Here is a 15,664-nt window from a genome sequence, read left to right on the forward strand (position 1 = left end):
CCCCAAATTCCTCTGACTTTCTTGTTCTTATGTCTGTTGGGATCTGGTTGGTTGGTTGGTTGGTTGGTTGGTAGGGGTCGCTTGAGGGATGAAATTTATTTTGTAGAAGGGGAGCTCCCCATTTTCTCACAGGGAAACAGGTTTATTTATGGATGGGGGAATCGGTGCGCAGCGTCAGGCCATTAAAGTCCTGTTGTCAGCTAGAGTGTCTTCTGGCAATAGCTCCCCAGCAGCAGCTGGTATTTGGGGATATTCTGGCCGTAGTTCAGTGGAGCATCTCCCTTGCAAACGGGGGGGGGGGCAGATTCAACCCCCAGTTGTAGGGATTAACTGAGGAGCAGGGGCGAACCATGGACTCCTTGGAGAAAAAGGGGGGAGATAATTGGAATCAATAAGCTCTTCTGCTGACCTAAGGGGGCTGGAGGGGCCAGCCGCGTGGAGATTCCGGTCGCCAACCTGAGATCCAGAAAGATCTCCACGTGGTCGCAGTTGGACCTGCGTCAGTCTCAGAACGCACCTGGTGCCTGGGGAATTTTGTATACTTGATTCCAGGTTAGGATTCAGGTACCGTATTTTTTGCTCTATAAGACTCTATAAGAAAAGTCTTATGGAGCGAATGCAGGCTGCGCAGCTATCCCAGAAGCCAGAACAGCAAGAGGGATTGCTGCTTTCACTGCACAGCGATCTCTGTCGCTGTTTTGGCTTTTGAGATTCAGAATTTTTTTTTTCTTGTTTTCCTCCTCCAAAAACTAGGTGTGTCTTGTGGTCTGGTGCGTCTTATAGAGCGAAAAATACGGTATATCTGCTTGGGGCTCCAGCCAAAACCTTGTTTCGATGGGGGCAGAGGACTCTGTGGACAGCAGCCAAGACATCTATTGCTTAATATTTCAGCCCTAAAGGGCTGGCCAAACCCCTGGGAGCCACATGCCATTGGTGGGCGGGGGCAGGAGCAAAAGGGGGGCGGGAGCAACGGTTGTAGATTTTAACCTTTCAAAGTAGTCTAGCTTCTGCACCCACCCAAACCTTCTCTGCCTTCCATCTAGGAAAGAAGGAGGCATTCAGCAGAGTTCAGGGGCGCATTCTGGCCGGTCAGAAACACTCAAGGGGGTGGGGGCAGTGCAAAGCAAGACCAGTGAGGGGTGGGGCCTGGGGGAGAGGGGGTGGGGCCTATGCAGAGTCCTGGGTGCCAGGTAGAGAGGTTTGGGGAGGCATATTCGGACCCTGGGCCTGGCATGCATGCCCGTTGTAGAAAGATGCATGTAGAAAGTTTTTACCTGGAGGGCAACCTTAATTTCACTTACTGTATTTTTTGCTCTATAAGACTCACTTTTTCCCTCCTAAAAAGTAAGGGAAAATGTGTGTGCCTCTTATGGAGTGAATGCAGGCTGTACAGCTATCACAGAAGCCAGAAAAGCAAGAGGGATTGCTGCCTTCACTGCGCAGCGATCCCTCTTGCTGTTCTGGCTTATGAGATTCAGAATATTTTTTTTCTTGTTTTCCTCCTCCAAAAACTAGGTGCGTCTTGTGGTCTGGTGCGTCTTATAGAACGAAAAATACGGTACATGCTCATGGGGCGTGGAACAGTGGGCCAGGGACAAGACCTTGGGGAAATGGGGAGGGGGGAAAACATGTGAAACCACCTTGAGATCCTTGGAAAACAAAGGTGGTTAAATCAATAAACTAACAAATAATGGACCGCTCGATTAAGACGTTGACCCAGTGTGCAGCCGCCACAAAGGATTTCCCTCTCTCAACTCCATGCATACATTTCGTAGATGTCTTCCTTGTCTCCTCTTTCTCGTCTTCTCTCTAAACTAAAAAGCTCCAAGCAACAACACTTTATTCCCATAGGGGAGTCACTCCACACACACCCCTCAATCAGTTTGGTCGCCCTTTTCCAACGCTTTTCCATCTCCTTTTTGAGGGCAGGTGCCCAGAACTCCATACAGTGGCACAAGCCCAGTCCCCAAGGATTCCTGAGCCTAAGGATATATGGCCAGCACTGAAGCTGGCTTGCCTTTCCCTCACCTAAAAGCACCACACCTGCTTAGCTTGCTTAATTTCCGCACCTAGATTTAGGTACGGAAGGTTCTGCTGCTGCTGCTGCTATTATTAAGCAGCTAGGCTTCTGAAACCTCAAGTGTGCGAAACCTTGAGTGCCAGCCGTACTGAGTAACCTATTGCTTTGGCCTTTGTTGGGATCCAGCAGGTTAAAAATAAAAGCTGCCGTCAGGTTGGTCCAGATTTGGAGCTGAGCAGCTGAGAGGGTTGCATGTGAAACAAGAAACTTAGCAAGCTCTATTCCAGCCAGGGGTGATTTCCCCCAGGCGAGGGCTTTGCAAGAACACTGGTCCTTCATTCCTGCATAACAAGAGCTGGCTTGCATGTATACCTGTATAGTCACCATAGGTCACACTCCGTTCAGTTCAGGGGAGTGCCCTAGGATTCTGATCAAGTTGAGTGAGCGAGCTAGAAACTTTCATGGCCTTATTCGCAAGGATGAATTAATGAAGAACAGCTTGTGTCTGATTCAAACCTCACCTGAACCAAGAATCATAGAATCATAGAGTTGGAAGAGACCCCAAGAGCCATCGAGTCCAACCCCCTGCCAAGCAGGAAACACCATCAGAGCACTCCTGACATATGGTTGTCAAGCCTCTGCTTAAAGACCTCCAAAGAAGGAGACTCCACCACACTCCTTGGCAGCAAATTCCACTGTCAAACAGCTCTTACTGTCAGGAAGTTCTTCCTAATGTTTAGGTGGAATCTTCTTTCTTGTAGTTTGGAACCATTGCTCCGTGTCCGCTTCTCTGGAGCAGCAGAAAACAACCTTTCTCCCTCCTCTATGGGACATCCTTTTATATATTTGAACATGGCTATCATATCACCCCTTAACCTCCTCTTCTCCAGGCTAAACATGCCCAGCTCCCTTAGCCGTTCCTCATAAGGCATCGTTTCCAGGCCTTTGACCATTTTGGTTGCCCTCCTCTGGACACGTTCCAGTTTGTCAGTGTCCTTCCTGAACTGTGGTGCCCAGAACTGGACACAGTACTCCAGGTCCTAGCCAGTGGCATAGCCTTTTGGGTATGTGTGTGTGTGTGTGTCTGTGTGTACAGGGACTGTGCGCTTCCATCGCTGGGCTCCACTGAAAACAGCTGCTCCGTGTGAACCAGGAAATGGCCTCTCCAGACAACAGAACAACTCATTCTTACCTATGTGGCTGCAATCTCCTGAAACACTCAAGGGAGTTGAATGCACATGCATGCTCCATCCATTTCCCTCCTTCCACACAGCCCTGTGCACTGACAACCCACGCTACACCACTGGCCATTTGTTGTGGTTGTTGTTTAGTCGTGTCCGCCTCTTCGTGACCCCCTGGATCAGAGCACGCCAGGCACTTCCGTCTTCCACTGCCTCCCGCAGTTTGGTCAAACTCATGCTGGTAGCTTCAAGAACACTGTCCAACCATCTCATCCTCTGTCGTCCCCTTCTCCTTGCGCCCTCCATCTTTCCCAACATCAGGGTCTTTTCCAGGGAGTCTTCTCTTCTCATGAGGTGGCCAAAGTCTTGGAGCCTCAGCTTCAGGATCTGTCCTTCCAGTGAGCACTCAGGGCTGATTTCCTTCCGAATGGAGAGGTTTGATCTTCTTGCAGTCCATGGGACTCTCAAGAGTCTCCTCCGACACCAGAATTCAAAAGCATCAATTCTTCGGCGATCAGCCTTCCTTATGATCCAGCTCTCACTTCCATACATCACTACTGAGAAAACCATGGCTTGAACTATACGGACCTTTGTTGGCAAGGTGATGTCTCTGCTTTTTAAGATACTGTCTAGGTTTTTCATTGCTTTTCTCCCAAGAAGCAGGCGTCTTTTAATTTCATGGCTGCTGTCACCATCTGCAGTGATCATGGAGCCCACTGACCCTAGCAAGCCTTAATACAGATACCCACCCTCACCCCCCACTTTCCTGTCAGGAACAAAACAGAACTGGCAACTCTGGCTCGTGAACTCTGTTCACAGCAGTGGTGCGACAGGCATTTCATCCCCCCCCCCTTTGTAAAGGAATGGTAGAGTTGCGAAGAAAACTTCAGAAAGGGGCAAGCCAAACCATTAAGGGGATGAAAATAATAAACCCAGATGCCAACTTTGCTGCCACATACACCCGGACAACACCAACAACATCACACATACCATCTCGGGACTATTTAATTGCTCATCGTCTAACATTGTGTATGCCATCAAATGCCAACAGTGTCCTTCAGCTCTCTATATTGGACAGACAGGCCAAACCCTACGCCAAAGAATAAACGGACATAAATCTGACATCAGGAACCACAAGACAGAGAAACCAGTAGGAGAACACTTCAATCTCCCAGGACATTCTATACAAGATCTCATAGTAGCTGTTCTATTACAAAGGAATTTCAGAAATAGACTGGAAAGAGAAGCTGCTGAATTGCAACTTATTACCAAACTTAAAACCATGGAGAGACCTGGTCTGAACAAAGACATTGGATTCTTATCTCATTATACATGACAAAGCCATTTTTCACCTTCTCACCCCTTGCTTTTTCCTGTAAGACCTATTGCAGTCGTTAAGAGTCGTCAACAGGCTCATCACAGCTATCTGCCAATCACCCAATCCCACCACCCTTCTGAGTAACACCCCTCCCCACCTTCTCACTATATAGAAGGGTCTGGTGACTTCTGTTTCAGTGTATCTGAAGAAGTGTGCATGCACACGAAAGCTCATACCAAGAACTAACTTAGTTGGTCTTTAAGGTGCTACTGGAAGGAATTTTTTTGTTTGTTTGTTTTGACTATGGCAGACCAACACGGCTACCTATCTGTAACTGGCATTAAGGGGATGGAACAACTTCCTGGCGCATGGGCCAGGAATCAGCTTTGCCTGATGAACAGCAGCCTGAAGAGGGCAGGAGGTTTACTGACTCCACCTGCTGCTGATCAGCCTTCAAGGACTCAGAGGAGAACCAGCTGGCTCCAGCCTTCTTAAGGCTTCCAGCCTCGAGTCAGTTGCTGGAAATGTTTTGTCGTTCCTGGTCCGAACTTTGCTGCTTTTTGCTTGGATTGTTGGATTCCCTGACCCCTGGACTGTCTGCCATATGTCCAACCTTAGGACTGGACCTGACTTTGCTTATGGGCTCTGCTTCCAGGCAAGTACCCCTCTGAGACTCTGCTGGTTGGCTGGCCTCTCCCTCCTCTGGGCTCTATAAAAAGGTAAAGGGACCCCTGACGGTTAGGTACAGTCGTGACCAATTCTAGGGTTGCAGTTCTCATCTCGCTTTATTGGCCAAGGGAGCTGGCGTACAGCTTCCGGGTCATGGGGCCAGCATGACTAAGCCGCTTCTGGAGAACCAGAGCAGTGCACGGAAACGCCGTTTACCTTCCCACCAGAGTGGTACCTATTTATCTACTTGCACTTTCTGCTTTCAAACTGCTAGGTGGGCAGGAGCTGGGACCGAGCAACGGGAGCTCACCCCGTCGCGGGGCTTTGAACCACCGACCTTCTGATCGGCAAGTCCTAGGCTTTGTGGTTTAACCCACAGTGCCACCCGCGTCCCCTGGGCTCTATGCAAGTTAGATTATTGCAATGCATTATACGCCTCAGAAGACGGTTTGGAAACTTGAGCTGGTGGAGCATTTTGGTGGTGCAGTTGCTCACTGGGGAGCTGCAACAAACAGCCGTGGAAGACTTTGGGAGGCAGAGACGCAAGAGGGCATCAGAGGAGGGAGAGAAGGAAAGAGGGACAGAGGACAATGTTGCACCCCTGACCATCATTCAAGTCATCCCAGGGTGCAACGACACACCTGAAAACCATTGGCTTAACCTATGAAACTTTCTTAAGCAGACTTAAGGCCCATTCACACCTCGTTTTAATATGGATCCTTTAATCTAGTGGTTCCAAAATGTTTTTTCCAGGCCACTCACTCCCTCCTGGGTCCCCCGGTGCTCCCTACCACACTAAAACCAGTGGTTTGCACAACCCCCTAAGGGAGATAACAGCACGATAAAATTCAAAACGGCGACAATTGATTACACATTCAGTCAAAATCCAGTTGAAACTATTGAGTTTAATTAATTCAGAGAGACTCGTGAACTTGATCCAGCGATACCAGCTTTTCGAAGTCCGATAGTCATTTGCACCTCCAGCGCCCCAGCTCCCCCCTCACCTATTAGCGCCCCCTGGGTCATCCCACCCACCCTAGGGGGTGGTAGCACCCATTGCTTTAATCTAACACACATATTTTAATTACCCCTTCGTCTATACAATGTTCGCTGCAAACAGCTGCTGTCCCAAACTTTCACCCTGCTAAATCCTGCGTTTCCCTGTCCTCAGAAAATCCGCAAAGTGTATCTGCTCCGCTTTAAAAGCTCTTTTGTCCCCGACTCTTGGAATGAAGCGTTGATAACTTTACTACCAAAACAAGGAACGGACCCAAATATTATAAAGAATTACAGGCCAATTTCATTATTGAACATTGATTAGAAAATCTTCGCTGGTGTGTTAGCAAATAGATTGAAAAAATGCTTGAACAGAATAATGGGTAAGGATCAGAATGGCTTTTTACCAAGGAGACAGATAAAAAATAATACAAGAGTAGTGATTGATTTTCTAGAATTTATTGATATGGAACCTAGTAAGAAGGTGGCATTGTCACTGGTGGATTTCAACAGTGTGATACTGCCTTCGACAGTGTGACCTGGAACTTTCTGGTCCACACTGTGGAAAGTGTGAAACTTGGGAACAAAATTTTGAATGGTATTAAAGAGATTTATGAAAACCAGAAAGCTAAGTTAATTATTTACAGCGAAATAACTGAAGAATTCCAAATTGAAAGAGGCAGCAGAAAAGGATGTCCTCTATCCCCACTTTTGTTTATTGTGACGCTGGAAACACTCCTAAGAGTGATAAGAAAGGACCCAAAAATTAAGGGGATTAGTCTAGACAATATAAAGTTAAAGCATTTGCGGACGATGTAATTATTACTCCAGAAAACCCAGAAGGAAGTATACAAGAAGCCCTAAAGAAATTGACTGAGTACGGAGGAGTATCGGGCTTCAAGTTAAATAAAGAAAAATCTAAATTATTAATGAAAAATATGGGGGTAAAGGAACAGGAAGAATTGGAAAGGGTAACAGGCCTTAAAATCACCACAAAAGCTAAGTATTTGGGGTTCTGGATTACAAATAGAAATACCAATTTGTACAAGGATAATTATGTGAAATAGTGGAAGGAAATAAAAGGATATTTAAATAAATGGAATAAACTGAACTTGTTTTTATGGGGTAGGATATCCTTGATAAAAATCAGTTCTTTCTTTTCCAGACGATCCCAATAATTATTAGGACAAAATGTTTTAAAAGCTGGCAAAGGGATCTTTCTAATTTTATTTGGCAGGGTAAGAAGCAAAGAGTAAGGTTCAAAGTATTGATGGAGCCCAAAAAAAAGGGCGGGTTTGTGGTCCTAGATCTCAAGCTGTATTTTGAGGCCACATGCATGACGTGGCTGAAAGATTGGATGTTACTGACAGCTACAGAAATCCTAGACCTGGAGGGCTGGGACAAAGTTTTCGGGTGGCATGGCTACCTGGGTCACGATAAAATAAAAGCACATAGGGTCCTCACTAATCATTTGGTGAGAAAGGCCCTATTCAAAGTTTGGGAAAGAAATAAAACAATAGTAACAGCCAAAACTCCCTGGTGGCTATTGCCTATAGAGTCATCAGCCATGCATAGAAATAATATGAAAGACAGTTGACTAACATATAGGGAACTAGTAGAAGAGATAAAGGATTGCCCGACAGAAAAGACAGGGGTAAAGTGACCCCTGACCATTAGGTCCAGTCACGGACGACTCTGGGGTTGTGGCGCTCATCTCGCTTTATTGGTCGGGTACAGCTTCCGGGCCATGTGGCCAGCATGACTAAGCCGCTTCTGGCGAACCAGCGCAGCGCACAGAAACGCCGTTTCCCTTCCCGCCGGAGCGGGACCTATTTATCTACTTGCACTTTGACGTGCTTTCGAACTGCTAGGTTGGCAGGAGCAGGGACCGAGCAACGGGAGCTCACCCCGTCGTGGGGATTTGAACCGCCGACCTTCTGATCAGCAAGTCCTAGGCTTTGTGGTTTAACCCACAGCGCCACCCACGTCCCAAAAATATATAAATTGTTACAAAATTGGAAAATAGAAAAGGTGGGAAAAGGTGACGCTATTAAAAAATGGGAACAAGATCTGGGCCACTCAACTGAATATAATGAATGGGAAGGACTATGGACAAAAAATATAAATTTCACAGCATGTTACCGAATAAGAGAGAATTATATGAAAATGCATCATAGGTGGTCCCTGGTACCAGAAAGGCTGGCAAAAATGGATAAAACATATAATAATTAGTACTGGAGGAAGGAATCTTCTACCATATGTGGTGGACATGCCCCGAAATTGGGAAATTTTGGGGCATGATTCACGAAGAAATAAAGAAAATACTAAGAATATCATATAGTAAAAGGCCAGAGGCATTCCTTTTAGGAATTTTAAACGACGATATTCCAAAAGACGAAACTAAATTTTTCTTATATGCAACGTCTGCAGCAAGAATCCTGGTGGCTAAGTACTGGAAAGGAAATCAGTTACCCACTAGGGGAGAATGGTTATGTAAGCTTTCAGAATATTTAGAATTAGCCAAATTGACATTTATAATAAGACAAAGACCAAAAAGTGAAGTGAAAAAGGAATGGGAGTGCCTAAATGAATACCTTAAAAGCCAAGGTTCGAGGACAGAAATCTGGCTGAGTCTGGAATAACCTTGTGAAGTGAAAGGATAAGAAAGAGGGATTTATATTAGAGATGATAAGGAAAACAGGAAGATACAATGAGAGGTAAAAGAGGCGCTGTGGGATTGGTGGAAGTCAATGTTTGTTTTCCTTTTTAGTGTTTATATTATTAATTTGTAAGATTTGGATTTGTTTTTTAAAATGCTTGTTTTTGTGTTTTGTGTATTTTTTTCGGGGGGTTTTTGTTGTTGTTGTTGTGTGGAAAATACTAATAAAATTTACTTTTTTTAAAGCTCTTCTGTCAGCTTTACGTGGATGAAACCTTTGTCCATTTTTTGTTTTTGATGGGAGTGTTTTTGTGTGGAGCAGCTTCCAGAGAGGCAGGGTGGCCTGAATCAGCAAATCGTGGAAAACAGGGGAAATGGGCAGGAAAATTCCGGGTTAAAATCGTGTCCAAATAGAAGCCAGGGAACAAATTGATTAGCCAAAAGTGCTCTAAGAAGAAAGCAGCAGAACGAATAGAGACAGAGTGGAATGTGAACAGTTTAATTTATTTCCCCCCAACTATTATGGTCTTTAAGGTTGAAGCACAGGTAAGAGAATAAACTTAGAGATGAACTATACCCATTCTTTATTGTCAGTTAACTCTCATTTTGATTTGCTTATATGTACTTAAACCTAGACTGCTGCGTGTTTTGTTTTCTTGTCTTTGGTAATGTTGAATTCATTCTGTGTTTGTTAAATTGTGTTCTGTCAGTTTTGACATGCTCTGTATTTCATAGACATTCGTACCTTGGAAGTCGAACGGAATCTGTTCCGGAAGTCCATTCGACTTCCAAAACATTCAGAAACCAAGGCGCATCTTCAGATTGGAAGCTCCTGTAGCCAATTGGAACCCGCGGAACCTGCGTCGGACATCCAGGTTCCAAAGAACGTTTGCAAACTGGAACACTCACTCTCAGGTCTGCAGCGTTCGGGAGCCAAAACGTTCAAGTTGCAAGGCGTTTGACTTCTGAGGTACGATTGTATTAGCATTCTGATGTATAATTTATGAAATAAATTTCATTGTCGAGAAGCAGCAAGTCAACTCAAATCAGGCAACCAGAGAGAAATTGTTCTGAGTTCTGCTCCAAAACGAACTTGATTCTCATTTGCTTCCCCTGAGAGTTATGCGAACTGCTTCTGGGTGTTGTTCAGACTTTTCTGATGCGATTTGACAAACTTCGTTAAACCAAACCAACTTGTTCCAGGAGGGCTCCCTTTTCCTGCTGCCTCTCTTCTGATCTTCTGATGCCCATTTTGGGTCGACGAGGAGCAGAACAGAGTTTCTAAATGTGGCCGTGCCATTGATCGCAACGTCACAAAGGGATGGAGGCACTTTGAGCTTCAGCCTCCAGGTCTCTCTCTCCCATCCAAACCACCTTCTTCCTCTTCTGCCGCCGCACCTGCCTTCTCCACCTGCATTTGGTTGTAGTCTCCTATCTGGACCATTTGGGCATTCTGGATTATGAGGTGCGACGGAGGTGCCCCAGACATGAGCCCTGGGGAACCCCGTGAGAAGATATATGGATGGGAGAGTTGATCAGGCCCCAGCTGAGGTTGAAGCATTTCAGAGTAGAAAAATGGCTGGTCAGGTGGGGTTTGCAGCCCCCAAAAGCCCCTCTGCGAGGGCATCGGAGCTTGCGAGCTGACCCTTAGGGCAGACAGGCACTGAAGGGCCTGCTGGTACTCACTCTGCTGCTCCTGCAAGCGCTCCTGGTTCCGGATCTGCCTTGAGATATTCCACAGGGCCCTCTTCTCCCGGATCACTGCTGGGGAGAACGTTTTCTTGACCCGCTTGGCGAAGACGGGTGAGGTCTCATCCAGCGGCACGATCGCCGCCAGCAGGAAAGGCATCTCTCGCCTCTTCATGGGGCTCTCTTTGGCAATGAAGGGCACCACCGAGTTGGTCTTGCAGAAGCGCTGGAAGGAGTCCATCAAGGCCACGTTTGCCTGGAAGGCGCAGAAGCGGCTCTTGAAGTTCTCCGTCAGGAGGAGGAGGGTGAAGGCCGAGTTATCCAGGGCATCCTGGAAGCAGCTGAGCTGGCAGTGCCCAGGGACCAGGAAGTCCTCGCTGACCGTTGCCCCGTCGACAACACCCAGGGCCTCCAGCCGCTCCCTCACCCGGCAGGCGACTGTCTCGTCTTCGGGGGCATGGACCACAACAAAAGTGAAGAAGGGTTGCTCCTCAGCTGGCAGATCTGTCAAGGGAGGTCCTGATGAATGAGGAGGAGAAGAACCAGAGCTTGAAGAGGACCCAGTCTCCAAGCTTGGCTTCAGGGAAGAGGAATCTTCCACGGTTCTTGGAACAAACGGTGCAGAAGATGCTAAACCAGGCAGAGGTGTGGGTGGCGCTTGTGAGTTCTGGAGTGGACATCCTGCCCAACCCTGCGGTTCCGAGGCCACCAGAATTTGGGGTTCCCTGTTTTCTCCATCTTCCAGCAGCTGCGTAATTTTAGGGGGAGGCTGAACAGACAAGCAAGAATGGTTGCCTCCAGGATCGCTGGTTTGCCTGGTTTTCTCTTGGCCTTGCACGACGGGCTCCGCTGGTCCCCCAGAGCAAGAACTGGCTGGAGACTCTGCATTGGCTCCCGCTTTTCCAGGCTGCACCAGGGAGTTGGGGCCACTTCCACACAGCTTGCTGGGCTCGGGGACGCCATGCTGAGCGGAATGGGTGAGGAACGGCAAGGTTAAAGACTGGCTGATCTCCAGGTGGCTGAGCAGCGAGGCCGGGCTGCCCGTGGAGCACAGAGGCTGGATTTCGGAGGGAGCCCAGGAACTCAAAACTGGCATGGGTGAGCTCTTTGCTGCTCTGGAGGAAGGCTTCCCCACATCACATCTTGGAGCGCTGGAGCTGTTGCTTGCCACCGCAGGCACAAAATCCAGCCCACACTTACGCTCCGCTTCGCTCAAGAGGCTCTCAAAAGCAGACCTTGGGACATCACTCTCAAGGAAAGCCTTGATGGCGATACGGTAAGCCTCATCTCTGGCCAGGGGCCCACAGAGGTTTTCCTCTACTAATAACGAATAGATCTGGGCCACAGCCAGCGCCACTCCTGCATCCTGGTGTGAAGGGGCTGGATCAGCCCAGCTTGCTGCAGCGCTCCGCCGGTGGCTCTTGTAGATGTCTGCCACTGCAGCGCAATTCTCCAACGCTTCCAGGCTCAGTCTGGCCTCCGCCTCTCTGCCCAGGGTCAAAAGGATCATGGCCTGAAGGAGCCTGCAACTCTTCCCGCCTTGCCGCCTGCAGCTCAGCTTGTGTTTGTACTGGACCAGCCTGTCTCCCGGGATTGCGGCTAAGACGCTGAAGATGCCCTCCATGCTCAGAGATGCTGTACCACCCTCTGCCGCCTTGGCGAGTGGTCTGGAGAGGCCAGCGCCCCAGTTGGAAGAGCATCTTGGGGCCTGGAGGGGTGAAAGCTTGGCAGCAGAGGGCGGTTCTCCACCATGCCGGCAGGCCATCAGCCTTTTCCCAGTGAGATTTTGTCCACCACCTCTTATTCGTATCTTCACCAAAACGTTCAAGAAAGAGGAGATGTCATCAGCCCGCCATCTTTGCCCTCTGGGTTTTTTTGGTTTGGCGTTTTGTCTTCTGTGCAAACCTGCAATGTAAAAGGTGGGAGGAGATATTGGGAACATCTCTGGGTCTTGGCAAGCCTCATTTATGCCCTGGATTAATTGCTTAGAAAACAATCAGCGGCTCCCAAACCTTTGGTCCTTAGGAACCAACTGAGAATTGGCCTTGTTCTTGTTCTTCTTGTTCTTGCGTTTTTTAACTGCTTTTTAAATTATCTTATCTTTCAAATGGCCTTGAGAAGGCTTAGAAGGAAATTAATAAATAAGTTACAATAAATGAATTCATTTAAAAAAACGTTAAGGGGAAAATTAAATTAATGTAGCCCTCCGGATTTTGATCAACTGGAAAGATTAAAACATAAATAACACTCTTTGTGGATGGATTTCAAGGCAATTCTAAGAACCGGCTTTCTGAATATTGTTTGACCGACTCTGTTTCAAATATCTTTAAGTTAAGCTAACAGCATCCAGAACTGGTCACTGTTATGGGTGCCGGTAGGAAACAGGGTATTCAAGTGAGGGGCATATATAAACTTTGATTATTATTATTTTTACAAGAGTTAGCTGGAAATGCTGGAGGAGGCAGGGGGTGGGTTCCCCCACCCCCCAAAAAACAGGCAACACACAGACACTACCACTGATCTATAGCACCTCACCCAATCCAAATGCACGAAGCTGTTTTCAGACCAAGTCAGACCACTGGTCCTTTTATTATTATTATTTATATCCCGCCCTCCCCAGCCAAAGCCGGGCTCAGGGCAGCTAACAACAATAAAATAATACAACATTCTAAAATCATTTCATTATAAAATTAATTCAAATCAAATTGATGGCAACCATTGGGCTAGAGCTCTGTGATTGCCAAAGGAGGGAGCCAGGCTGTGCCCTGGCCAAAGGCCTGGTGGAACAGCTCTGTCTTGCAGGCCCTGCGGAAAGATGCCAAGTCCCTCAGGGCCCTGGTCTCTTGTGACAGAGCGTTCCACCAAGTCGGGGCCAGCACTGAAAAGGCTCTGGCTCTGGTTGAGGCCAGCCTAACCTCTCTGTGGCCCGGGACCTCCAAGATGTTTTTGTTTGAAGACCGTAAGTTCCTCTGTGGGACATACCAGGAGAGGCGGTCCCATAGGTCCAAGGGTCCTAGGCCGTATAGGGCTTTAAAGGTTAAAACCAGCACCTTGAACCTGATCCTGTACTCCACCGGGAGCCAGTGCAGCTGGTATAGCACTGGGTGAATGTGATCCCGCAGCAAGGACCCCATAAGGAGTCTCGCTGCGGCATTCTGCACCCGCTGGAGTTTCTGGGTCAGTCTCAAGGGCAGCCCCACGTAGAGCGAGTTACAATAATCCAGTCTGGAGGTGACAGTCGCATGGATCACAGTGGCTAGGTCAGGGCTCTGACCGGCAGCACCTCTTCAAGATCTCAAGCAGAGCCATGCCTCCCCCACCACAAAACCCTTTTTTTCCCCCGTGGGATTGGGAACTTGCCACGTTTGAGACGTCTGCTGCCTTGTGGTCTCACCTTAAAGGTGACTCATGCGCTATGCGCTGGCAGCCCTCAAGGCTCGGTTATGGCCTCGCTCTCTCCTTCCCTCTCGCCGCATGCAGCTCGGCCGATGTTCGCGCCGGACCCAACATTTCCAAATGTGCCCAGATTGGCAACCCTCCGCTAAACTGACAGGCAGGGGCTTGTCAGATTCCTAGGGGGAGGATCATTTGCAGGCGTTGCTGCTTAACTGCAGCAATTTGCTAAAAACACAGTAAGTTTCCAGTCCTCATGGAGTCTGCATAAAAGGCCTGATTTCAAATAGGAGCATCTGAAATGGCCTTATGCTGTGTTGCTGCTGCACCTAGCTCAACCGTTGCTAACCTGGCATATTTGGGACTCGGCACCGATTGGATCTAGGCAGCAGCATGGGCTTGGGGGCAGCTGAAGCCCCGGGAATCTCAAGGGTGCCAGGCTGATTCAGCTCAACCTCAGCACTATTGCAAAAAAACCCAACTCTTTAGGATTCAGCCATTCAGTCCTATTAAAGGTGCTGCCCTTTTGCATCCATCCCAGGTCTCCTGCTGCTGAGAACAAGCCTCTTGTTCCGCCCGTCTGTCTCAAGTCGTGGCTCCTCGTGGGGCCTGGTTTGGGAAAAAGGCCAGAATCTTTTAACTCCCCTGGGAGAACGGATATAATTCCTGTTTGGCGAGAACTACGTAGGTTGACCTACCTGGCACAGAGCTGCAAAAAGGCTGGATTTTCCTTGCAAACTTGGTTCGCAAGCCCCCTTGAAAAGTTTTGGCGCTGGAGGAGGAACTGAGAGGCGGAAGCTGATCAGTCAGATACCCTCCTCCCCGTTTCCTCTCCCCGGTGGGGAGTCAGAGTACAGGGCTGTCTTTCTTCCTCAAAGCACAACTCTTAACTTTCGGTTTCCAGGGCTAAAGTACAGTAGTGCAACGTTTTGCTGAACTTCTGGATTGGCTGCGTTGCTGGGTCAGGCCGCCAGTCGCACAATAACCACACCTGCTCTCTGCATCTTAGGGTTGCAGTCCTCATCACCCTGGGAGCAAAACCCCACTGACCTCAGCTGCAAGAAATTCTGGATGTTTATATATTTAAATGGAGCAAAGCTTTGTACATGTGATTTGCCGCCGCTGTTCTTCTGGAAAGATGTCAAGGAGGACTTGATAGTGTCCCTATCAAGGGAAGTAATGATACCGCTCTATTCTGCCTTGGTCAGGCCCTAAGGTAAAGGTAAAGGTACCCCTGCCCGTACGGGCCAGTCTTGACAGACTCTGGGGTTGTGCGCCCATCTCACTCAAGAGGCCAGGGGCCAGCGCTGTCCGGAGACACTTCCGGGTCACGTGGCCAGCGTGACAAAGCTGCATCTGGCGAGCCAGAGCCGCACACGGAAACGCCGTTTACCTTCCCGCTGGTAAGCGGTCCCTATTTATCTACTTGCACCCGGAGGTGCTTTCGAACTGCTAGGTTGGCAGGCGCTGGGACCGAGCAGCGGGAGCGCACCCCGCCGCAGGGATTCGAACCGCCGACCTTTCGATCGGCAAGTCCTAGGCGCTGAGGCTTTAACCCACAGCACCACCTGCGTCCCTGGTCAGGCCCTACCTACCCACAATTTAAGAAAGATGTTGACAAGCTGGAAGATGTGCAGAGGAAGGCAACCAAGATGATCAAGTGTCTGGAAGCCAAGCCTGATGAGGAACGGTTGAAGGATCTGGGTATGTTTAGCCTGGAAAAGAGGAGACTGAGAGGA

The 15,664-nt window shown here is 48.4% G+C and overlaps 1 protein-coding gene across 2 annotated transcripts; it reads right to left on the reverse strand.

Annotated features, from left to right (window-relative positions):
• Nucleotides 1-4,487: 4,487 nt before the first annotated feature.
• Nucleotides 4,488-15,133, reverse strand: TICAM1 (TIR domain containing adaptor molecule 1). Of its 2 annotated transcripts, none has more exons than XM_079960557.1 (2): nt 14,624-15,133; nt 4,488-12,437 (listed from the first exon to the last, which is right to left on the reverse strand). In XM_079960557.1, the coding sequence occupies exon 2, from the start codon at nt 12,295-12,297 to the stop codon at nt 10,183-10,185; it is 2,115 nt and encodes a 704-aa protein (XP_079816683.1). In that variant the 5' UTR covers nt 12,298-12,437; nt 14,624-15,133; the 3' UTR covers nt 4,488-10,182. The 2 variants fall into 2 exon arrangements, with proteins under 2 accessions (XP_079816683.1, XP_079816684.1); XM_079960558.1 differs by lacking the exon at nt 14,624-15,133 and adding an exon at nt 13,927-14,613.
• Nucleotides 15,134-15,664: the final 531 nt, after the last annotated feature.

The sequence above is a fragment of the Podarcis cretensis genome (assembly GCF_951804945.1).
Source record: "Podarcis cretensis genome assembly, chromosome: 18".
NCBI lineage: Eukaryota > Metazoa > Chordata > Lepidosauria > Squamata > Lacertidae > Podarcis > Podarcis cretensis.

Excerpts from the sequence above, each read along its gene's own strand:
- TICAM1 (XM_079960557.1), bottom strand. The coding sequence starts at position 12,297 with ATGGCCTGCCGGCATGGTGGAGAACCGCCCTCTGCTGCCAAGCTTTCA.